Source organism: Schistocerca americana, chromosome 4 (assembly GCF_021461395.2).
Source record: "Schistocerca americana isolate TAMUIC-IGC-003095 chromosome 4, iqSchAmer2.1, whole genome shotgun sequence".
Classification (NCBI taxonomy): Eukaryota; Metazoa; Arthropoda; class Insecta; order Orthoptera; family Acrididae; genus Schistocerca; species Schistocerca americana.
The window spans coordinates 820,829,687-820,853,052 of NC_060122.1; the positions used below are offsets into that span (position 1 = coordinate 820,829,687).

The window sequence follows — 23,366 nt, forward strand, 5'->3', positions numbered from 1 at the left end:
ACAAGTCAACTAAAATTCCAGTAAGTTCCAGATAGGGGATCGATGATCTCTGGCGCCACACTCAATCACATCCCAGATGTGTTCGATCAGGTTCAGATCTGGCGAGCACATCAACTGGAACTCTGTGTTCCTCGAACCACTACATCACACTCCTGGACTTTTCTCATGGCGTATTATATTGCTGAAAAATGCCACTGGTGTCGGGAAACGTGATCGCCACGAAAGGATGCACGTGGTCTGCAACCAGTATTCGATACTTCTTCGCCGCCACGGTGTCTTGCAGGAGCTCCATTGAATCCATGAATGCCCACGTGAATGTTCCCCAGAGGATAATCGAGCCACCACCAGCTTGTCTCTGTCGCGCAGTACAGGTATCAAGGAGCTGTTCCCCTGAAAGACGACGGCTTCGCCCTTCCCAGTCGCCTGCTGAATAAGGTATCGGGATTCGTCAGACCATGGAACGCTCTGCCACTGCACCAGTGTCCAGCGTCGATGGTAGGTGCCCATTTCAGTGGTACGTACGAGGTCGTGGTGCTAACATTGGCACACACATGGGTCGTCGGCTGCGGAGGGTTCGGTGCAGTGCGTGTTCCGACACGCTTGTACTCTGCCCAGCATTAAGTCTGATGCTAGTTCCGCCACAGTTCGCCGTTTGCCCTGTTTTACCAGTCTGCCCAGCCTACGACGACCGCCATCTGTATTGAGGTGTTGCCTCCCAACCGCACGACGTCTGGGCGTGGTTTCACCTCTGTTTCGCCACGTGTTGAAGACACTCACCACAACACTCCTCGAACACCAGGCAAGTCGTGCAGTTTCCGTAATACTCTTACCGAGCCTCGGGGCCGTCCGTCACGCGCAAATAGATCGCGCGTCTTCCCGATTCTACACACGGACAGCACGCTCACTGATATTACATGCACCGTGCGTATGACTAGCAGTCGTTCCTCCCCAGCTGACGCTGCTACCGCCTGGACAGGGTCTACAGCTGCGATGACTTTAGATGTGTTTGTGAACCTTATCCCTGCTCTGTGAGGTTAAAAACAGCATTAAAGCTCTTTCTCAGTCAGTACTTATACCGCCTAGGAATGCTTTATTGACACGATGTTTCACTATTTATGGCAACGGCCTTGCCGCAGTAGATATACCAGTTCCCGTGAGATCACCGAAGTTATGCGCTGTCGGGCGTGGTCGGCAGTTGGATGGGTGAACATCCAGGCAGCCATGCGCTGTTGCCATTTTTCGGGGTGCACTCAGCCTCGTGATACCAGTTGAGGAGCTACTCGACCGAATAGTAGCGGCTTCGGTCAAGAATACCGTCATAACGACCGGGAGAGCGGTGTGCTGACCCCACACCCCTCCTATCCGTATCCTCCTTTAGGATGACACGGCGGTCGGATGGTCCCGGTAGGCCACTCGTGGCTTGAAAACGGAGTGGTTTTTTTTCAGTATTTAGAAAGTCGTGTCACCTTTTTAAACTTCTTCGTAAGGTTGCTACCACTATTAAGTGTTCTAGTGTTTGCTTTTCTCCTGTTTCTTTCTCGAAGACTGGATGACCCTATGTCGGAGTATGTTCAACAGGAACGTTTCCAAAATCGAACTCTGTTGGCAGTTTAAGACAATGCCTAATGTGTGAGTAATTGAAGCACCCATGCTTCCTGCAAAACCTTTAAACATCGAGCTTCATGTGGCTATATATTTGAAAGTTCCTGTTCTTGGAACAATATGAGCCTGCTAATTTGGAGATCACGAATTTTGATCTGCGCGTAATCGGTGACCTGATTCTAAGTTAAATTACCCCTGACGGTACAGTAGCGATGTCATAGCGCTGGTTGTCAGCGTCGTGTGTGTTCTCAAGAAACAATCAGCCCTTACGTGGGGGTAGTATAAGAGGAGAGCGCTACGTATACGATCACGTACCTTTGGGCACCGCAGCGCCGCAGGCGAGCCCCACAACGGCAGCGAACAGCAGGAAGGAGCGCATCTGCACACAAAGGCGGCGAGTCAGCAGGAGCAACGCGGGCCGAAAGCCAAGTCTAATCTACTGCAGAGCGGAGAGCGGCTTACCTTTCCAACTGGAGACTGCAGTGCGATGCCGCCGACTGCAGGGTGGTGCATTTTATACAAGTACTTATCAGGTAATTACTGCCATCGTCGACGGTCTGATCCAATTTTTTTCCCTCACTATCGACGCCGAGTGTGGGAACTGATAGCTAGTTGTTCAGGGGGCACCTTATCGCGAATAGTTGCCTTAGTCGTCTTCGTGTGAGTCGGTGGTACACACCACTCCGCATGTTGCTCGTGCTTCCCTGGTATCGTTTGAGTGCAGCACGTCTGGTAGTAGGTTTTCGAGAGTTGCGAACAGCATTAGTTGGGCAGCTTACTTGTCGTATTTCTTGGACATCGATGGTATCTATAACGATACGTTGGTGCTTTGTCAGAAAAATAACATTGTGCGTGTTTCGGTTACACTAGAACACGAGAATACACAAATCTGTCTAACATTTTACGCCTAACCTTCTGGTCCGAATAGTTCTTGATGGTAGGACGCTTGTTAAGTGAATATAAGAAATCGTGGAATATCTTCTATAGATTCCGTAACACATACATCTGATCAGGGTGCAGCTTACAACATAAAACCATTTTCTACTACAGTATCCTAAACGTTAATAGGGGGAGTGGTACCTGATGGCCGGCCGCGGTGGCCGAGTGGCTGTAGGCGCTTCAGTCAGGAACCACGCGACTGCTACGGTCGCAGGTTCGAATCCTGCCTCGGGCATGGATGCATGGATGTGTGTGATGTCCTTAGGTTAGTTAGGTTTAAGTAGTTCTAAGTTCTAGGGGACTGAAGACCACAGCAGTTGAGTCCCATAGTGCTCAGAGCCATTTGAACCTTTTTTTTTTTTTTTTTTTTTTTTTTTTTTTTTTTTTTTAATACCTGATGCTGCCTAACAACACAGCACACAATTTTTGAGGCTCTTGTTGCGATCTGTGAAGATCACTACAGCTCAGTATTTCGCACATTTTATTTCTTAATGATTATTGCGTCTGTAGTGTTCTAGTACAGAAGCATGGGTTTTGGAAGGTTTGCAATCTTATGTGTATGGATGGAGTTCCGAAACTATTCGTTCAAATTAGTAAAGCAGGTAGAGGACATCAAAACAAGCATAATTCGACAAGGAACATATGACCTCTGAAGTCACCTTGTAATGTTATGGAACATTTTGTCAGTAGCTCTGACGTGAGCTGTTGTGTCAGCGTCGCTGACTGGGAATATGTAGATATTCAAAGCTGCTCTGCGTACGTATGACCGGTTTCGAGGTCTGCTTGGAAACGCAACGATTCAGGACGTACTTCCAGCACGGTGGGGCGCCAGCCCATTTCAGTGCTGCTCTGAGGAATCATCTGACATCCAGCTTCGGGAGTAGGAGGATCGGCTGAGGAGGCCCTGTGGATCGCCACCCGGGTCACCTGACCCAACGTCTCTGGGTGTGTTCCTCTGCGGGCGCACGAAGCAGCTGCCGCATCAAACCGTCGTATAAACTGAAGAACACCTCGTCGATAGATTTGCCGTCACTGTGGTACCATTTTGGACATGGCAGGAATCTTCGAACGGACACAGCAAATGTAATGTATTGCGAATACATAGAAAGAAGGATCCTTTATTGTATGATTATATGATAGCGGAACAAACACTGGTAGCAGTTACTTCTGTAAAATATCTGGGAGTTTGCGTACGGAACGATTTGAAGTGGAATGATCATATAAAACTAATTGTTGGTAAGGCGGGTACCAGGTTGAGATTCATTGGGAGAGTGCTTAGAAAATGTAGTCCATCAACAAAGGAGGTGGCTTACAAAACACTCGTTCGACCTATACTTGAGTATTGCTCATCAGTGTGGGATCCGTACCAGGTCGGGTTGACGGAGGAGATAGAGAAGATCCAAAGAAGAGCGGCGCGTTTCGTCACCGGGTTATTTGGTAACCGTGATAGCGTTACGGAGATGTTTAATAAACTCAAGTGGCAGACTCTGCAAGAGAGGCGCTCTGCATCGCGGTGTAGCTTCCTCGCCAGGTTTCGAGAGGGTGCGTTTCTGGATGAGGTATCGAATATATTGCTTCCCCCTACTTATACTTCCCGAGGAGATCACGAATGTAAAATTAGAGAGATTAGAGCGCGCACGGAGGCTTTCAGACAGTCGTTCTTCCCGCGAACCATACGCGACTGGAACAGGAAAGGGAGGTAATGACAGTGGCACGTAAAGTGCCCTCCGCCACACAACGTTGGGTGGCTTGCGGAGTATCAATGTAGATGTAGATGAATCATGGTCAGACGATGATCTGAGTGCATATAGTTCAATGGTCGCGCATTTGAGCATTTCCTGCGAATGCCACTGCTGTAATTAGCCCGCCAGGCCATCTTGTATATAAACCATCCACAGCATCAGAAATTTCCATCACTTGAGCTTAGTATTTCACAGATTTTATTTCTTAATAATTATTGTGGCTATGTTGTTCTAGTATCGAAACATGAGTGTTTGATATCCTCCAGCTCATGTATTAATTTGAAGTTAGTTAATTAGTTAGTTACGTGTTCCATTGATCAATCTCACGGTAACCGTTATTTTGTGGAACGTGTCAAGTGCATAACAAATTCACACATGAATCAAGTTTTTTTTTGAACTTAAAATTTTTATTGCCTACCACATATCCTTAAATGGCAAATTATACCTATAGATTTATTTATTGCTATTCAAGAATTCATCTGTGATACAGAAGGAGTTGTCAAGGAGATACGATTTCAATTTACTTTTTAAACTTTTACTGCTGTCTGTCAGACATTTTATGTCATCCGGTAATTTACCGAACAGTTTTACAGCAGCATATTTCACTCCTTTCTGTGCCAAGGATAAGTTAAGCAGAGGACAGCGTAAGTCTTTCTTTCTTCTGGTATTATAATCATGAATGTCACTGTTGTTTTTAAACTGGTCCGTGTTGCTGAGAACAAATTTTATTACTGAGCGAATGTACTGTGAGACTGTTGTAAGAATTTCTAACCTTTTAAACAGATGCCTACAAGATGTGCGACTATGAGCCCCACACATTATTCTAGCCACTTTCTTTTGAGCAGTGAATATTTTTTGCCTAAGTTTTTGAGTTACCGCGAAATATTATTCCGTAGGACATCAGAGAGTGAAAGTATGCAAAGTATGTTACATTGTTAATTTCTGAATCCTCAAAATTAGCAATTATTTTGAGGATATAGAAATTAGCAAGTTTCGGAACATCCTGTATAAGAAAACTTGGAACTTGAGTGAGGAACCTGCTTTTGAGCTGAGCCTTTATCTACACGAAACGTTAAACCCATACTTAGTTTTCAAAGTTCATAGCCTGTGTATACCAACATTATAGTTAAGTGTAAAAAATGGGAGTATGGCCATAAACTTTTTGTATCACTTACGAACTAGGATGAATGGAAAACATTGCGAGCAAGTCGCTTTGCAATGTAGTTAACCATTTTCTGAAACGTGGCAGTTGCTGGAGACGCGAGAAATCTCAGTCTTAATAGAGGCTCTTAAGTTACTTCTACAATGCAAAATAATAAGAGATAATAGCAGCCCATACTGATTGATCTGAACGAAATTCTGAATTTTCGCAACTTGATTCTCTAGTTTTTGTAAACTATAGACCGGCAGTTTCTCCTTTGGTCTCAATCCGTAGATTAGTTGGCAACATTCTCATTCTACATTTTTCACCGTCATCCGCAAGTCCCTTCAGTTGCAACCGCGTTGTCAAACTCAGATCTTATTTTATGTACCTGATGTTCTGAAGTCTTGGACTTTCTTTTCCATTCGTCCCAGGCATTTTTCCATCTATTAATTTCACAGTGAAGGGACAGTGTCCGTATAGGTGTCTCGTCCATAGGTACCTCGGTTCCTTAGTAGACCTCCACAGCGCTCCCTTTTCTCCTATGTAATTGAAAACATCTTCGCAGGTTATCCCCTCTATCCATGAAATCTTCAGTATTCTTCTATAACACAGTGCCCGAAAAGCACGTGGTCTTTCCCGTTCTGCCTGCCCTATTGTCCGTGTCTGCTAGCCATATAAGACAACGCTCCAAGAAAATGTGTTTCTTACTGTTTCCTGCTATTTACATTAATATATTACGATGTTGGTAGCCTTTTGGCGCTGTTGAATGCTCTTTTAGTTTTTACTATTTTGCTTTTCATCTCATTGCGTGAAGTACCGTTTTCTGTTTTCCATCTGGGGATTGCTTAAGATGCTTCTCACGCAGACGTAGGTTTGTTGCTGTTGCCACTTTATTACACACAAGGATTTCGGTTTTCTTCTTCTTTATTTCCATATTACATTTTTCTGTAAATACCTCGTTCACTCAGGAGCTAGAATCCGTCACGACATTTGGAGGTAAAAGCAGAATTTGCATAATAAGATACACTAGAAATCTCAAACTAGAATAAATATGTAATATGCGCTACATTTGTAGACGAAACGTGAAAAATGTTTTGTCCCATGCAATGACCTGAGTTTTTTTAAAACATAAAATATGTTGATAAAAATAAATTTCTTTCGTCTGTTGGGATAAAAATTTGAATTCTGGGGATAGAAAGGAGGCAGTGACGATTACAGTCCAGGAAGTTGCTGGAGATTTTGTGTAGTGGTATGCTTCTCTCACATTTTAAAAATATTTTGCATAGATTTTATCATACATCTATAGGTCTACATTCGAAGTGCTGCCGCCTCTTGTTTCCAGTTATTTTCATCGTGCAGTTAGCTCACATAGTTCAGAATGTATGCTGGTCGAGCAGTTCCAAGTAAAACTGGATGTATCGTAGTTTGTGATTTATACTGACAGCTTTTTGACAAAAGAAATTTGTGTTCAATCGCACTACGATATTTTTATTTCATACTGTACACACTGCCCTGTAAGATTACGATTCCTAAATAGATAGTTCTTCCATTTCCTGTACGCCGTCTCTTTGCCCGACAACGGCTGTTTTTGAGGGAGGTCCGAAATTTAGTTCATTACGCAAAAGTCTGTTACGGGTGTTGCACAAGCGTAACAGGTGTCCAACTTCCAATCCAGGTAAACTGCTCTGCTTCAGTCTATCAAAAACAAGAAGTTCGTTCAACTCCTCCACTGTTCTTTTTTTCAGCTTTCTTGAGCTGTTGGTTGTTAATCTACTTTCTGTTGTTTCTAGTTTTCCTTTACTTCTTTCTTCCAGCTTTCTTCCAGACAGAATTCTTTTCTGCATAACCTTAATGCAAATACCTTGATGGGACACTAGTTCCAGTTATCTACAGATTGCACTGACTCCGCCATAGGTTTGTTCTGGCATTACAGGGATCTGCTTGTAGAAAACATGCGTAGACGAAAGTACTAAGAAGCCATCTGTAGGTATTTGGAGTGTAGGCATGTGCGAACATGAAATTTGGACGATTAGCAGTTCAGACAAGAGAATAGACACTTCTGAAATGTAGTTCTACAGAAGAAATTTGGACAATAGATGCGTAGATTATGTAATTAATGAGCAGGTACAGGATCTAACTGGGCAGAAAAAAAATTTATGACAAAACTTGTCTGAAAGAAAGCTTCGGGCAATAGGATACGTTCTGAGGATTCACTGAATCAACAGTTTGGTTATGGAGGGAGCGTGATAGGTAAAAATTATAAAGAGAGACCACAGTAAGCAGGCTCAAGTGGATGTATTCTGCAGTAGTTAGGCAGAAATGAAGAGCGCTGTAGAGGATCAATAAGCATGCAGAACTGCGTAAAACCAGTCCGCGGACTGAAGGCCACAACAACAACAACAGCAGCAGCAACAACAACATGCACCCCGTGAGCAGACGCTGGAATTCAGGGTGACATAAAAAAACGGGAACATTTCCACAATCCAATAAAACTAGAAGCGATGAAGGAAAGAAATTTCATTCACAGTAATTGAAACCTTACAACTTTGCCATTTACGAAACATTGGTGGCATTTATCATTTTTCAAAATTACGTCGTTTAGATGGAGTCCTCCTACATTCGTGAAATTTGCTGTTGAGTGTCCTCACTGGCCGCTGCAACATCTCAGCTGAGATACTGTCAGTTGCATCCCGAATTCTCTGTTTTAACTCATCCAGAGTTCTCGCTCGAATCGTGTAGACTTCGCTCTTGAGGTAGCCCCACACGAAAAAATCACAGACGGATAAATCTGGCGAGCTAGGGGGCCAGGGAATGTTACCTAATCGTGAGATCACACGGTTGCCAAACAATTCTCGCACGTATGGCATTCATTGCCTTGCAGTGTGTGATGTCGCTCCGTCATGTTGAAACCAGGCTTCTTGAACGTTTGGAAAGTTGTTCAATGCAGGTGTAACGAAAGTTCGTAACATCTCCACGTAACGATCGGCATTGACAATTATTGTGTTTCCCTGTTCATTTGCGAAATAATACGGTCCGATAATCCCATGTGATGAAATACCACACCATACTGTCACTTTACTAGCGTGTAAAGGGCGCTCATGAACGTCTTAGGATTTGTGTTTGCCCAGTAACTGTAGTCCTGTTTATTCACATAACCTGTGAGATGAAAACGTGCCTCATCTGACAACCACAACTTGTTTAGAAATTCATCGTCATTGTTTCTTTTTGTTATCATTTTCGACAGAATCCTAATCGTAACAGGTAATCGCTGTCCTTCAGTTGTTGCACCATCTGTAGTTTGTACAGATGAAATTTTAAATCTGAAGAAATTTGCGAACACCCTCCCAAGACATTCCAACCAATGCTGCTCGCTTACGAATTGAACGCCGTGGGCTCCGTGAGACAGACTCGCGTACAACATCAATGTTCGCTGGAGAACGCACACTTCTCGGTCGTCCTGTTGGTTTCTTCTTGAGGGCAGACCCAGTCTCTTCAAAGATATAATCCAACATTTTATCGCATGTTTCGACGGAACGGCATCATGACGTCCTAAACTATAAAAACGTCGATACTCCCTCTGCGCCGCTACCAAACTATCATTGTTTTATAAAACATTTTTATGGCTAACGCACGCCGTTGTCCGTACCACTGATCCATGATTACTGAAATGGCAGAGTGTTCACTCGCTAACTGTCACGAACCTGCAGTTCTGTCCCCTGTCCATGGCTGCTACTACTCATTTCAAACATTCCCGTTATTCTGTGTCACGCTGTATCTTACCAACTTTTGTAGCTAAATTCATCCCTGCAAAGAATAGCTGCCAAAATGGATCCTAATACGACCATTATTTCACGAATGTTTATAACTAAGGTTTATGCACTTATAGAAGCACTACGCCAATGTCTTGGTTTATTCAACCTTATGTATGACGTGAGACAATCTCCATGCTTTCCATGGCTTTGGCATGATTAATTACTTTTACCACTGCAAAATCTAATTTTCCGACATGCAGTTCTTACACACTGCCACGGAGATGTGATCCACACGGCACCTTCGCGCAAACTGACTAGAGTGTTTTTAGTAAGATATTGTCGTATTCTGTGACAACGACCGGCTGTTCTCCACCGTCGATAGTTCACTCATTTGTTTCGTAAGTTGTGAGTTCCCCACATGAGACTTGTCAAATTATAATTAAATGACCGAGAGGTTTTCCTTTGGCTCTTGTGTTTGGTCATCGCCACCTGTTGTTAATATTTAGCAGTAAACATTGGTAACTTTGTGTCGCACGTATAGGTGCTTGTCCTTGCTGTACGTAATTGAGCTTTCTGGTGTCTTTTTTCTCCTTCCTGTTGGCTGGAAGGCACGACGATAGGTGTTACTCGTATGCTGTGCGCAAGAAACTCGATGCGCACTGCGAGAGCTGTTCATAGCGTAAACGATGCCTAGCCCTCCTCGGGTTCTTAAATGAAACATAGTTCACTACTTTAAATTAAGTACTCACATAGCGTAAACGATGCCTAGCCCTCCTCGGGTTCTTAAATGAAACATAGTTCACTACTTTAAATTAAGTACTCACATAGCGTAAACGATGCCTAGCCCTCCTCGGGTTCTTAAATGAAACATAGTTCACTACTTTAAATTAAGTACTCACATAGCGTAAACGATGCCTAGCCCTCCTCGGGTTCTTAAATGAAACATAGTTCACTACTTTAAATTAAGTACTCACATAGCGTAAACGATGCCTAGCCCTCCTCGGGTTCTTAAATGAAACATAGTTCACTACTTTAAATTAAGTACTCACATAGCGTAAACGATGCCTAGCCCTCCTCGGGTTCTTAAATGAAACATAGTTCACTACTTTAAATTAAGTACTCACATAGCGTAAACGATGCCTAGCCCTCCTCGGGTTCTTAAATGAAACATAATTCACTACTTTAAATTAAGTACTCACATAGCGTAAACGATGCCTAGCCCTCCTCGGGTTCTTAAATGAAACATAGTTCACTACTTTAAATTAAGTACTCACATAGCGTAAACGATGCCTAGCCCTCCTCGGGTTCTTAAATGAAACATAGTTCACTACTTTAAATTAAGTACTCACATAGCGTAAACGATGCCTAGCCCTCCTCGGGTTCTTAAATGAAACATAGTTCACTACTTTAAATTAAGTACTCACATAGCGTAAACGATGCCTAGCCCTCCTCGGGTTCTTAAATGAAACATAGTTCACTACTTTAAATTAAGTACTCACATAGCGTAAACGATGCCTAGCCCTCCTCGGGTTCTTAAATGAAACATAGTTCACTACTTTAAATTAAGTACTCACATAGCGTAAACGATGCCTAGCCCTCCTCGGGTTCTTAAATGAAACATAGTTCACTACTTTAAATTAAGTACTCACATAGCGTAAACGATGCCTAGCCCTCCTCGGGTTCTTAAATGAAACATAGTTCACTACTTTAAATTAAGTACTCACATAGCGTAAACGATGCCTAGCCCTCCTCGGGTTCTTAAATGAAACATAGTTCACTACTTTAAATTAAGTACTCACATAGCGTAAACGATGCCTAGCCCTCCTCGGGTTCTTAAATGAAACATAGTTCACTACTTTAAATTAAGTACTCACATAGCGTAAACGATGCCTAGCCCTCCTCGGGTTCTTAAATGAAACATAGTTCACTACTTTAAATTAAGTACTCACATAGCGTAAACGATGCCTAGCCCTCCTCGGGTTCTTAAATGAAACATAGTTCACTACTTTAAATTAAGTACTCAATAAAAATGCAAACTTGGTAAAATCGTTTGTCATGAAGTCTAACAGGCTCACCAACAGACGCCTGCGGGGGCGCTCAACACGAAGATTCCCACTGCTGTTCTCAGAGCCAGAACAAATTTTACTCGCTATAATATGCCAAGTGAAGGGAGAAGAGATGGTGCCATACAGTTCTTGATTACCAGACAGTGAAAGAACGTCCAGGATTAAATCACAAACCTCTCTACGGGGTCTCATGAAGCGAGGGCGTTTTGGCAATGTTTTTGGAGATCCGTATAGCTGCCCTAAAAATGAATCACGCTGTTTGGATCCCTAATTAATAACTTGACAAGCAAAAAATCCGTCGCAGGTTTACTTGCCTCGCTACTCCCTACAATTATTACCACTGGGCGTGGTGGCGCAGTGGCAACACACTGGAGCTGATTCAAAGCCCCTTTCGGCTTCTGTATTCATGTTTTCGCGTTTTCCATGATTTCTCATACCGGTATGGTTTCTTTGAAATTACACGGTCGATTTCCCTTTCCATCCTTCCCTGATTTGCGCTTATGTTCCATCTCTGTAGATGCCGTCATTGAAGGGACGTTAAATTCTAATCTCTTTAGCGTCCTCCCGTTATCACCCCTGCCGCTGCCAAATTAAACAAAAAGAGGGATAAGCTGTAGCTCTTTTACAGGTAATTTTTAATACTTATCTCCGACTTTTGCTTAATTTCAGCCCTTCGGGAATCATCACTGATTTGTTAGAAGTGATCATTACACCCATAAATGGCTAAATTTATGAGCCACTGGACTACTTCAGTCAATATTATGAATTAAGTTCTTCTGTTTTTTGTTGGCCGAATATTTTTTCATTCTTTGAGATCGTGCCCTTCTCCTGTCATCCGAAATCACCCTTCCTATTCTCTGTTTGTTAATTTTTATTGCTAATGAAATTTGTTTGTCCTGAAGTATCTTGAGCGCGTCTGTCTTGCCTTTCAAATCCTCCATCGTAGTCTGTAATTTCATGATGTCCTCCTCTATCTCTGCGATCCATCCAATGCCGCTCTTACTGTTCCATAAATTCTCAATTATTCTCCTGCTAATTCTATTTTCTGTTGTCCTCGTCAGATGTCCTAGGAAAGAGATCCGTTTCTCTTTCATTGTACGTGTCACTGTTTCTATTTCTTTATAAACTGTTTCAAAATGGTTCAAATGGCTCTGAGCACTATGGGACTTAAAATCAGGTCATTAGTCCCCTAGAACTTAGAACTACTTAAACCTAACTAGGACATCACACACATCCATGCCCGAGGCAGGATTCGAACCTGCGACCGTAGCGGTCGCGCGGTTCCAGACTGAAGCGCTTAGAACCGCTCGGCCACTCTGGCCGGCATAAACTGTTTCATTTGAAGCAATTCTCCGAATTCTATCTTTTTGATATTTTTTATTTGTGCATGTTGTGACTACCCTACTTTCTATTTTGAGTAATCTGTCTATTTGATACAGTGTTGGTTGTTTTCAGTATAAATTCGCTAGCATAAGTTATTTACGGCTGTGTGTCTGGTTTGTAGTGTTTCAGTTTTGTGACTATGGAGAGGCATTTTTTGTTAAATGTGTTCTTGGTAACATGATGTGTTTTAATCAGTTATTTATTCTACTCTGCCACGATGGTTTCTCATTCCGGTTCTGTGTTTTTATTTCTCCCAAGTATTTAAAGTTTTGACGATTCTTCCGTCGTGTTGTCCAAATCTAATTTTGTTTGCCAGTGGCAGCTCCGTTAGCATTACTTCTGTTTTCAAAAGATATTCTAAGGACAATACTCCGGGCTATTTCCTGTGATGATTGTATTTGTAAGGTTTCTTGTTGACGAGAAGAGCGAGGTCATCAGCAACAGTTCAACTTGATGTCATCTTTTTGTGTTCCAACCCTAATGTTCTTCGGATTGTCCTTGTATCATTCCCTCATTATGTATTCAAGGGCGCTATTGAAAAGAAATGGTGATAGGCCGTCTCCCTGCCTTAAACCAGTTTTTACTACGAATGATTCAGAAAGTTCCTCTCTGAACTTAATTTTCAAATTTGTATTTGTTTAGATAAGTTCTATAAGTTTAATTAATTTTGGGTGGAGTTCGAAACGTCTCAAAATTTTTAACAGTGAGGATCTATGGATAGAGTCATATGCCTTCTTAATATTGTAAATGTGATTGATAGAGGTTTCTTTCGTTTGTGGTAATAAGCCGTCATTAATTTCAGAGTAACTGTCTGTTCGGCACGGCTTCACCGAGATCTGAAGCCTCCGCAGTATTCCCCCAGTCACTGATCCAGTTGTTCTTCGATCCTGTTGTGCTATCTCCTCCCTATGTGAACATTGTTAAAAACATTCTTATTACTAGCAAAATTCCTCAGAAGAAGTTACTTTATACGTACAAGAGAGACGTAGTGCGTGGTCCTGTGATGAGTTTCATTTTCAGGTGGGCGTAACCTTGACTAAGACCCCATCGTGTAGCGTATCGTACAGCGTACTGGTGTGCAAAACCGGGACGTGAGACGGACCCGGATCGAAATCTGCGCGGCGAACCAACAGCCAGATCGAATCCGCGCAGCGGATGAGCCACCGTGGGCTGGTACATCGGCCAGTCGATTTCAGAAAAATCTGGGCTCATCCCCAAATTCCGCCTCAGATGATACGATCACAAATAGTCAGAGTACGGTAATACACAGAACAAGGTTTACACGAATGACTAGTATGCCATGGTCGTGTTTTTTGACGTAACGTTGCGGAACTTCGCTTTTATTCGAAGAAAGCATAAAGTTCTGTTTTGTTGCTACTGTTTCCGTTATTATCCTCGTGGGAGGACCGATAAGTTAACAGTGAGATTGTTGAATTTCACACTCTCACTTTAGGACGATGTTTCCTAAAGATGTACTGAATGTGAACTCAATCCTAAGGTACTGTAGTAGGCATGGCTTATAACCGCAGGCTCTCTCCCTAACGAAAAATCCACGCGTTGGCCGAAAGTAACCGAATAAACGGTTGAATGTGTGCATATGGTTTTCTTACGTAGCTTGCAGAGTTGAACAACCCACAACCATCTGGTTGGAAGATCTTGTAGACATGATTGAAGAAAAATGCGTACCAGTTGAGTTGCTGCAAACTCTGACGCCAGAAGACAAATAGCATCGCTTTGTGTTTTGTACACGTACGGAATAGCATATGGTAGAGGATCGTTTGCTTGAGAAATTCGTCTTCAGCGATTAATCGGAGCCATTTGTCGCTGGTTCAATGAAGGGATCCATTAAAAGTTAATGTATTCTGAACGACCTGACAGTCTAATGTACGCAGTCGTTTTGATTAATGGAACAAATCATTTCAAGTCGCGAGCAACTGGAGATACTGTAAAATTGGCTGATGCTGCAACTAAGGTCCGAAAGTGAGGATGCTACCAATAGCGTAGTGCTCCAGCTCTTTTGCAAAACGGTGTTAGTGATTTCTTAAGCACAACTATTTATCACTATAATTATTGTAAGAAGAAACACAGAGATAAAGATTTCACAAGAAATTAAATTCTTTTAATATATTTTTAAGATTAAAATCTACAAATTGGCCAAAACAATACTGGCATGTTTTCAGTATGTGATGTCAACGTAATTAAAACAGAAAGGGTGGAGTGGTATCGGGACACTTGATGCTCAGTTTTTCGTGCATTGAGATGTAGTACGCAACACGGCGGCTGACTGAGTGACATTGCAGAAGACGCGCCGGCACTCACCAGGGACTCCTCATCGGAATGTTGCGGGTCAGTCTTATTGTGGCCACCCGGCGGTTACATGCTGATAACTGAATGTTGACTGATGTCCTAGAGATCGTTTCTTTCCACTTAGCGGTGACCCATACTCTTAAAATCAATATTTTGTTTTATTCTGCGTCTTTGACCTGCATTTGTGGCAATGAGGCAAATCCCGGAAGTACTCGTAGTACTCTGAGTTATGATAACAACTGGAACCCTCGAATTTCTACAAAGATTAAAATTTTTATCTGATAACGCTTTCGAATCGAGGACTTAAGTAGCCTCTCGTACGCGGACATGCCTTGTTTCGTATGTGTAGATTACTATTAATTCAACTTTCTGTGCTACAGTAGCTTAGCGGCCGTTACTTGTCTCCCGTAGAGTGTACGGCCTGCAGAGACTTTTTTGTTTTTGTTTAATAGTATTATTATGTTGTCCACAAATTGCAACACCTTCGAAGCTTTTCACTTTAACTAAGACCATATAAGCATGGTCTCTTCCGAATGTACTTCCGACCAAAAAGTGATTCTGGTAGCTGAAGTCCATCATACCTTTTCCGTTCTTGTAGAGATATTTTCATAGCAATTTTCATCCCATAATAAATATTTCTTAAAATCTAACCGAAAAGTGAAATACCATTTTTCTTAAATTTAACATTACAATTTTGTTAATGTAACGAAATATTTTCTTAAAAATTTTAGCCCCCTATTGCACTCCCTTACGGGTTGAATTTCCAGAAACTCTGAAACACGTATTTTTTTTCGTCTCTAACCGAGAAGCGCCTCACGAATTTCAAAGATTCACCTTTAAAAATGCTTTTACAATGAAATATTTTCAAAGATCGTTTTACCCCCCTATGTCATCCCTTTAGGGGTTGAATTTCCAAAAACAGTGACTTGGGTATGTTTTATTTCTAACGGAGAAGCCAAATACAAATTTTCATAGATCTTGCTTCAAAAATGCTTGCACGACGAAATATTTCCATAAAAACTTTCATCCTACCTTTCACTCCCATAGAAGTTCAATTTCCAATAAACAGTGAAACACGTCATTCTTAATTAGTAACTGAGAAGCCAAATTTAAATTTCAATAGATTTAGATATTAAAAATGCTTTCATAATAAAATATTTTCATAAAAAGTCTCTTCCCCTGATTCATCCCCTTAGGAGTTGAGTTTCCAAAAACATATTTTATTTTTATTTGTAACCGAGAAGGCAGCTACCAATGTTCATACAACTAGCTTTAAAGATACCTTAGTAGTTCCTTAATAATGACACATTTTAGAAAAAAAATCTTTTCACGCATTATTTCACCCCCATAGGGTTAATTTTTTCAAAAATGCGGAAACACGTATTTCTTTATTTCTGACAGAGAAACCAAATACCAATTTTCGTATGTCTAGCCCACTAGCTAAGGATTCCAAACGCTGTAAAAGTATTCTAGAAGTGCGACTACTGTCTTGCTTGAGTGAAGCCTCCTGACAGATCTAAGACTTCCGTTCGTCTTAATTATCACTGATTTCCTGTATTGATTCATTTCGTATCCCTTCGTGGTGTTTAATCCCAAGATGTTTAAACGATAGAACAGGATGATCGTGTAACCAGACACCGTCGGATCCTTTCTCTTCGTTGAGTGCATTATCTTGAATTTACCCACATTTAAAAAGAGTTGTTATTCAGTACATCAAGGGGAAATACTGTTTAACTAGTTCAGTACTTTCTTACGATCATCTTGAGACCATACTTCACTGTAGAAAACATCATCGTCAGCAGACACCCTAATAATACTGTGGCTTCTGTCTTTCATATGTAGAGAGAACATAAAAGGTCATTTTCCTCTGCCTTGGTACACATCAGATGTAACTTCAAGAATGTAGGGTAACCTACATATAATCATAAGAATTATCTTCAGAAGTATGTGATTAACTCGAAGAATTTTTGAAGTAACATCGGATACTAATACTAGTAAACTCTAGTTTACTTAATTTATGAAAAATGAATGAGCTGTTACATTTTAAACTTCATGTTATAGATGTTGTTGTTGTTGTGGTCTTCAGTCCTGAGACTGGTTTGATGCAGCTCTCCATGCTACTCTATCCTGTGCAAGCTTTTTCATCTCCCAGTACCTACTGCAACCTACATCCTTCTGAATCTGCTTAGTGTATTCATCTCTTGGTCTCCCTCTACGATTTTTACCCTCCACGCTGCCCTCCAATACTAAATTGGTGATCCCTTGATGCCTCAGAACATGTCCTACCAACCGATCCCTTCTTCTGGTCAAGTTGTGCCACAAACTTCTCTTCTCCCCAATCCTATTCAATACTTCCTCATTAGTTATGTGATCTACCCATCTAATCTTCAGCATTCTTCTGTAGCACCACATTTCAAAAGCTTCTATTCTCTTCTTGTCCAAACTATTTATCGTCCATGTTTCACTTCCATACATGGCTACACTCCATACGAATACTTTCAGAAATGACTTCCTGACACTTAAATCTGTACTGGATGTTAACAAATTTCTCTTCTTCAGAAACGCTTTCCTTGCCATTGCCAGCCTACATTTTATATCCTCTCTACTTCGATCATCATCAGTTATTTTGCTCCCCAAATAGCAAAACTCCTTTACTACTTTAAGTGCCTCATTTCCTAATCTAATTCCCTCAGCATCACCCGACTTAATTAGACTACATTCCATTATCCTTGTTTTGCTTTTGTTGATGTTCATCTTATATCCTCCTTTCAAGACACTGTCCATTCCATTCAACTGCTCTTCCAAGTCCTTTGCTGTCTCTGACAGAATTACAATGTCATCGGCGAACCTCAAAGTTTTTATTTCTTCTCCATGAATTTTAATACCTACTCCGAATTTTTCTTTTGTTTCCTTTACTGCTTGCTCAATATACAGATTGAACAACATCGGGGAGAGGCTACAACCCTGTCTTACTCCCTTCCCAACCACTGCTTCCCTTTCATGTCCCTCGACTCTTATAACTGCCATCTGGTTTCTGTACAAATTGTAAATAGCCTTTCGCTCCCTGTATTTTACCCCTGACACCTTTAGAATCTGAAAGAGAGTATTCCAGTCAACATTGTCAAAAGCTTTCTCTAAGTCTACAAATGCTAGAAACGTAGGTTTGCCTTTCCTTAATCTTTCTTCTAAGATAAGTCGTAAGGTCAGTATTGCCTCACGTGTTCCAGTGTTTCTACGGAATCCAAACTGATCTTCCCCGAGGTTGGCTTCTACTAGTTTTTCCATTCGTCTGTAAAGAATTCGTGTTAGTATTTTGCAGCTGTGACTTATTAAGCTGATAGTTCGGTAATTTTCACATCTGTCAACACCTGCTTTCTTTGGGATTGGAATTATTATATTCTTCTTGAAGTCTGAGGGTATTTCGCCTGTTTCATACATCTTGCTCACCAGATGGTAGAGTTTTGTCAGGACTGGCTCTCCCACGGCCGTCAGTAGTTCCAATGGAATATTGTCTACTCCGGGGCCTTGTTTCGACTCAGGTCTTTCAGTGCTCTGTCAAACTCTTCACGCAGTATCATATCTCCCATTTCATCTTCATCTACATCCTCTTCCATTTCCATAATATTGTCCTCAAGTACATCGCCCTTGTATAGACCCTCTATATACTCCTTCCACCTTTCTGCTTTCCCTTCTTTGCTTAGAACTGGGTTTCCATCTGAGGTCTTGGTATTCATACAAGTCGTTCTCTTATCTCCAAAGGTCTCTTTAATTTTCCTGTAGGCGGTATCTATCTTACCCCTAGTGAGATAGGCCTCTACATCCTTACATTTGTCCTCTAGCCATCCCTGCTTAGCCATTTTGCACTTCCTGTCGATCTCATTTTTGAGACGTTTGTATTCCTTTTTGCCTGTTTCACTTACTGCATTTTTATATTTTCTCCTTTCATCAATTAAATTCAATATTTCTTCTGTTACCCAAGGATTTCTACTAGCCCTCGTCTTTTTACCTACTTGATCCTCTGCTGCCTTCACTACTTCATCCCTCAAAGCTACCCATTCTTCTTCTACTGTATTTATTTCCCCCATTCCTGTCAATTGCTCCCTTATGCTCTCCCTGAATCTCTGTACAACCTCTGGTTCTTTTAGTTTATCCAGGTCCCATCTCCTTAAATTCCCACCTTTTTGCAGTTTCTTCAGTTTTAATCTACAGGTCATAACCAATAGATTGTGGTCAGAGTCCACATCTGCCCCTGGAAATGTCTTACAATTTAAAACCTGGTTCCTAAATCTCTGTCTTACCATTATATAATCTATCTGATACCTTTTAGTATCTCCAGGGTTCTTCCATGTATACAACCTTCTTTCATGATTCTTAAACCAAGTGTTCGTTATGATTATGTTGTGCTCTGTGCAAAATTCGACCAGGCGGCTTCCTCTTTCATTTCTGTCCCCCAATCCATATTCACCTACTATGTTTCCTTCTCTGCCTTTTCCTACACTCGAATTCCAGTCACCCATGACTATTAAATTCTCGTCTCCCTTCACAATCTGAATAATTTCTTTTATTTCATCATACATTTCTTCAATTTCTTCGTCATCTGCAGAGCTAGTTGGCATATAAACTTGTACTATGTAGTAGGCGTGGGCTTCGTATCTATCTTGGCCACAATAATGCGTTCACTATGCTGTTTGTAGTAGCTTACCCGCATTCCTATTTTCCTATTCATTATTAAACCTACTCCTGCATTACCCCTATTTGATTTTGTGTTTATAACCCTGTAGTCACCTGACCAGAAGTCTTGTTCCTCCTGCCACCGAACTTCACTAATTCCCACTATATCTAACTTCAACCTATCCATTTCCCTTTTTAAATTTTCTAACCTACCTGCCCGATTAAGGGATCTGACATTCCACGCTCCGATCCGTAGAACGCCAGTTTTCTTTCTCCTGATAACGACATCCTCTTGAGTAGTCCCCGCCCGGAGATCCGAATGGGGGACTATTTTACCTCCGGAATATTTTACCCAAGAGGACGCCATCATCATGTAATCATACAGTAAAGCTGCATGCCCTCGGGAAAAATTACGGCTGTAGTTTCCCCTTGCTTTCAGCCGTTCGCAGTACCAGCACAGCAAGGCCGTTTTGGTTATTGTTACAAGGCCAGATCAGTCAATCATCCAGACTGTTGCCCTTGCAACTACTGAAAAGGCTGCTGCCCCTCTTCAGGAACCACACGTTTGTCTGGCCTCTCAACAGATACCCCTCCGTTGTGGTTGCACCTACGGTACGGCTATCTGTATCGCTGAGGCACGCAAGCCTCCCCACCAACGGCAAGGTCCATGGTTCATGGGGGGGATGTTATAGATATTACCTCAATTTCTACCACAGTTTTTAATAGATTTGAACCTGAAAGTATGGTTTGTATGGTGCGCAAAATTCATCGAAGAATCTCTCTTACTTACGTAGAAAAGTTTACCTATAGCAACAAATGCAGCCAGTAGTAAGTGAAAAACCCATGAACTTCTGTTCTTCTACGAACATCATAATGTTTGAACTTAGAACATATCCTGTAATCCCGAACCGAAGGACGTTCGGGGCACTTCTCTGTAATTCTACTCCTCCTTCGATCTTCCCATATTATACACAGGGCCGACATACACTCTTTTACGGTTGCGCAGAACTACACACATCAAAAATAGTTTTTCATCACCCCAGTTCCCAGAACTCCTGAACATATACGTTCACTGTCGATATTGTATCACAGACACGGTCTCTTTGACTGTTCAGAGATGTCACTAAAACCGCCCACAATGTAAACAACCATGCATGAGCAGCGCCTATTAGTCGAAGGGGTCCGACAGCTGATCAGTTCCAGTCATTCCACCAGAAAGGCGGTACACGACTCTTGTTGTCTGTAGTTCAAACATTCCTAAACGGTCAATACCGCGGTTCGATCACGTTCGCATTGTTACTTTGTGCCAGGAAGGGCTTTCAAGAAGGGCAGTGTCCAGGCGTCTCGGAGTGAACCAAAGCGATGTAGTTCGGACATGGAGGCGATACAGAGAGACAGAAACTGTCGATGACATGCCTCGCTCAGGCTGCCCAAGGGCTACTATTGCAGTGGATGACCGCTACCTACGGATTATGGCTCGGAAGAACCCTGACAGCAACGCCACCATGTTGAATAATGCTTTTCGTGCAGCAACAGGAGTTCGTGTTACTTCTCAAAATGCGCGCAATATGCTGCACGATGAGCAACTTTACTCCCGACGTCCATGGCGAGGTCCATCTTTGCAACCACGACACCATGCAGCGCGGTACAGATGGGCCCAACAACATGCCGAATGGACCGCTCTCGCTCTCTTCACCGATGGGTGTCGCATATGCCTTCAACCAGACAATCGTCGGAGACGTGTTTGGAGGCAACCCGGTCAGGTTGAACGCCTTAGACACACTGTCCAGCGAGTGCAGCAAGGTGTAAGTTACCTCCTGTTTTGGGGTGTCATCATGCGGGACAGAAGTACGCATCTGGTGGCCATGGAAGGCGCCGTAACGGCTGTACGATACGTGAATGCCATCCTCCGACCGATAGTGCAACCATATCGGCATCATATTGGCGAGGCATTCGTCTTCATGGACGACATTTCGTGCACATCTTGCGAATGACCTCCTTCAGGATAACGACAGCATGCTCTCCAGACATGAACCCCATCGAACATGCCTGGGATAGATTTAAATGAGCTGTTTATGGACGAAGTGGCCCACCAACCACTCCGAGGGATCTTCGTCGAATTGCCGTTGAGGGGTGGGACAATCTGGATCAACAGTGCCTTGATGAATTTGTGGATAGTATGCCACGACGAATACAGGCATGCATCAATGCAAGAGGACGTGCTACTGGGTATTAGACGTACCGGTGTGTACAGAATCTGAGCCATCACCTCTGTAGGTCTCGCTGTATGGTGGTACAACATGCAGCGTGTTGTTTTCATGAGCAATAAAAGGGACGGAAATGATGTTTATGTTGATCTCTGTTGCAATTTTCTCTACAGGTTCCGGAACTCTCGGAACCGAGGTGATGCAAAACTTTTTTTGATGTGTGTATTTGCCGCGCCAGAGATTTCGAACAGGTATGAGCCACGAAGGTGTCTAATTCCACAGTGTGTCTGGCGGTACGTCTTATAACTATTTATCAGTGAGAAATGTTGATGGTGTTGAGACAGCAACCAGCCACAAATTTATTTTAAGTTCCTTTGTTCAAAAGGTACCGTTACCGGTTTCGAATCACTACAATTCATCATCAGACAGCTTTCATGCTTTCGCTAGAACATGTAGTGCATTTTTCACTGATTGTTGTCTTGAAATGCCGGTTTGGAGTACTTGTTGTCATAGTTTTCATCCAGCAGACAGCGTTCGTAGTTTTCGCCACATTCCCATCATTGCACACATAAACTTGTATAACTGAGCGCTTCAGATTTGTCACTGAATACATTTCCACTACATTCCTATCGTTACACACGTAAATTTGTATCACTTGTAAGTAGGCTGTTTAGGTTTTTATGTTGGTAACGCCACGTAGCGATCTGTATGAAAATCACTGGCTGTACTGTGTGCAGTCTGTGGCTAGTTTGCATTGTTGGAATATTTTCTATTGTAGTGTTGGGCAGCTGGATGTGAACAGCGCGTAGCGTTGGGCAGTTGGAGGTGAGCCGCCAGCAGTGGTGGATGTGGGGAGAGAGATGGCAGATTTTGAGAGCGGACGTTCTGGACGTGTGTCCGTCAGAGAAAGGAAATTTGTAAGACTGGATATCATGAACTGATACATATATTATGACTTTTGAACTCTATTAAGGTAAATACATTGTTTGTGCTCTATCAAAATCTTCCATTTGCTGACTATGCCTATCAGTAGTTAGTGCCTTCAGTAGTTTGAATCTTTTATTTATCTAGCAGTATTGGTGCTCGCTGTATTGCAGTAGTTCGAGTAACGAAGATTTTTGTGAGGTAAGTGACTCATGAAAGGTATAGGTTATTGTTAGTCAGGGCTATTCTTTTGTAGGGATTATTGAAAGTCAGACTGCGTTGCGCTAAAAAAAATATAAAAAAATATTGTGTGTCAGTTTACTGTTGATCAGAATAAGTAAAGAGAGAAATGTCTGAGAACGTTCAGTTTTGCTCAGCTGTTTGAAAATCAAATAACGTAAAAGGTTTACCAGCACTGTCATCCTTAATTTTTCTAAGGGGATGTTTCACACTGAGCATTTCATATTAGACACTGAACAGACTTCTAGCATGCACCGTATGTTTTGATAGACACAAAGTGTTTACAATAAAACTGAAGCTGTTTCCAGCGCCAATATTCCTTTAGCTGTAACACCTGGTAGTGGTCACACGCAGTTCTTCTGAAGGGCTACCCATTTGCCACTTACATC

At 42.2% G+C, this 23,366-nt stretch overlaps 1 protein-coding gene across 1 annotated transcript in view; it reads right to left on the minus strand.

Moving 5' to 3' along the window:
* LOC124613830 overlaps positions 1 to 23,366 on the minus strand; it is a 218,963-nt gene that overhangs the window by 139,279 nt on the left and 56,318 nt on the right. The window contains exons 15-16 of the mRNA XM_047142553.1: positions 2,065 to 2,099; positions 1,918 to 1,981 (exon numbers count right to left, since the gene is read on the minus strand). Coding sequence (XP_046998509.1) covers positions 1,918 to 1,981; positions 2,065 to 2,099 — 99 coding nt within the window. The remainder of the gene's footprint in view (positions 1 to 1,917; positions 1,982 to 2,064; positions 2,100 to 23,366) is intronic.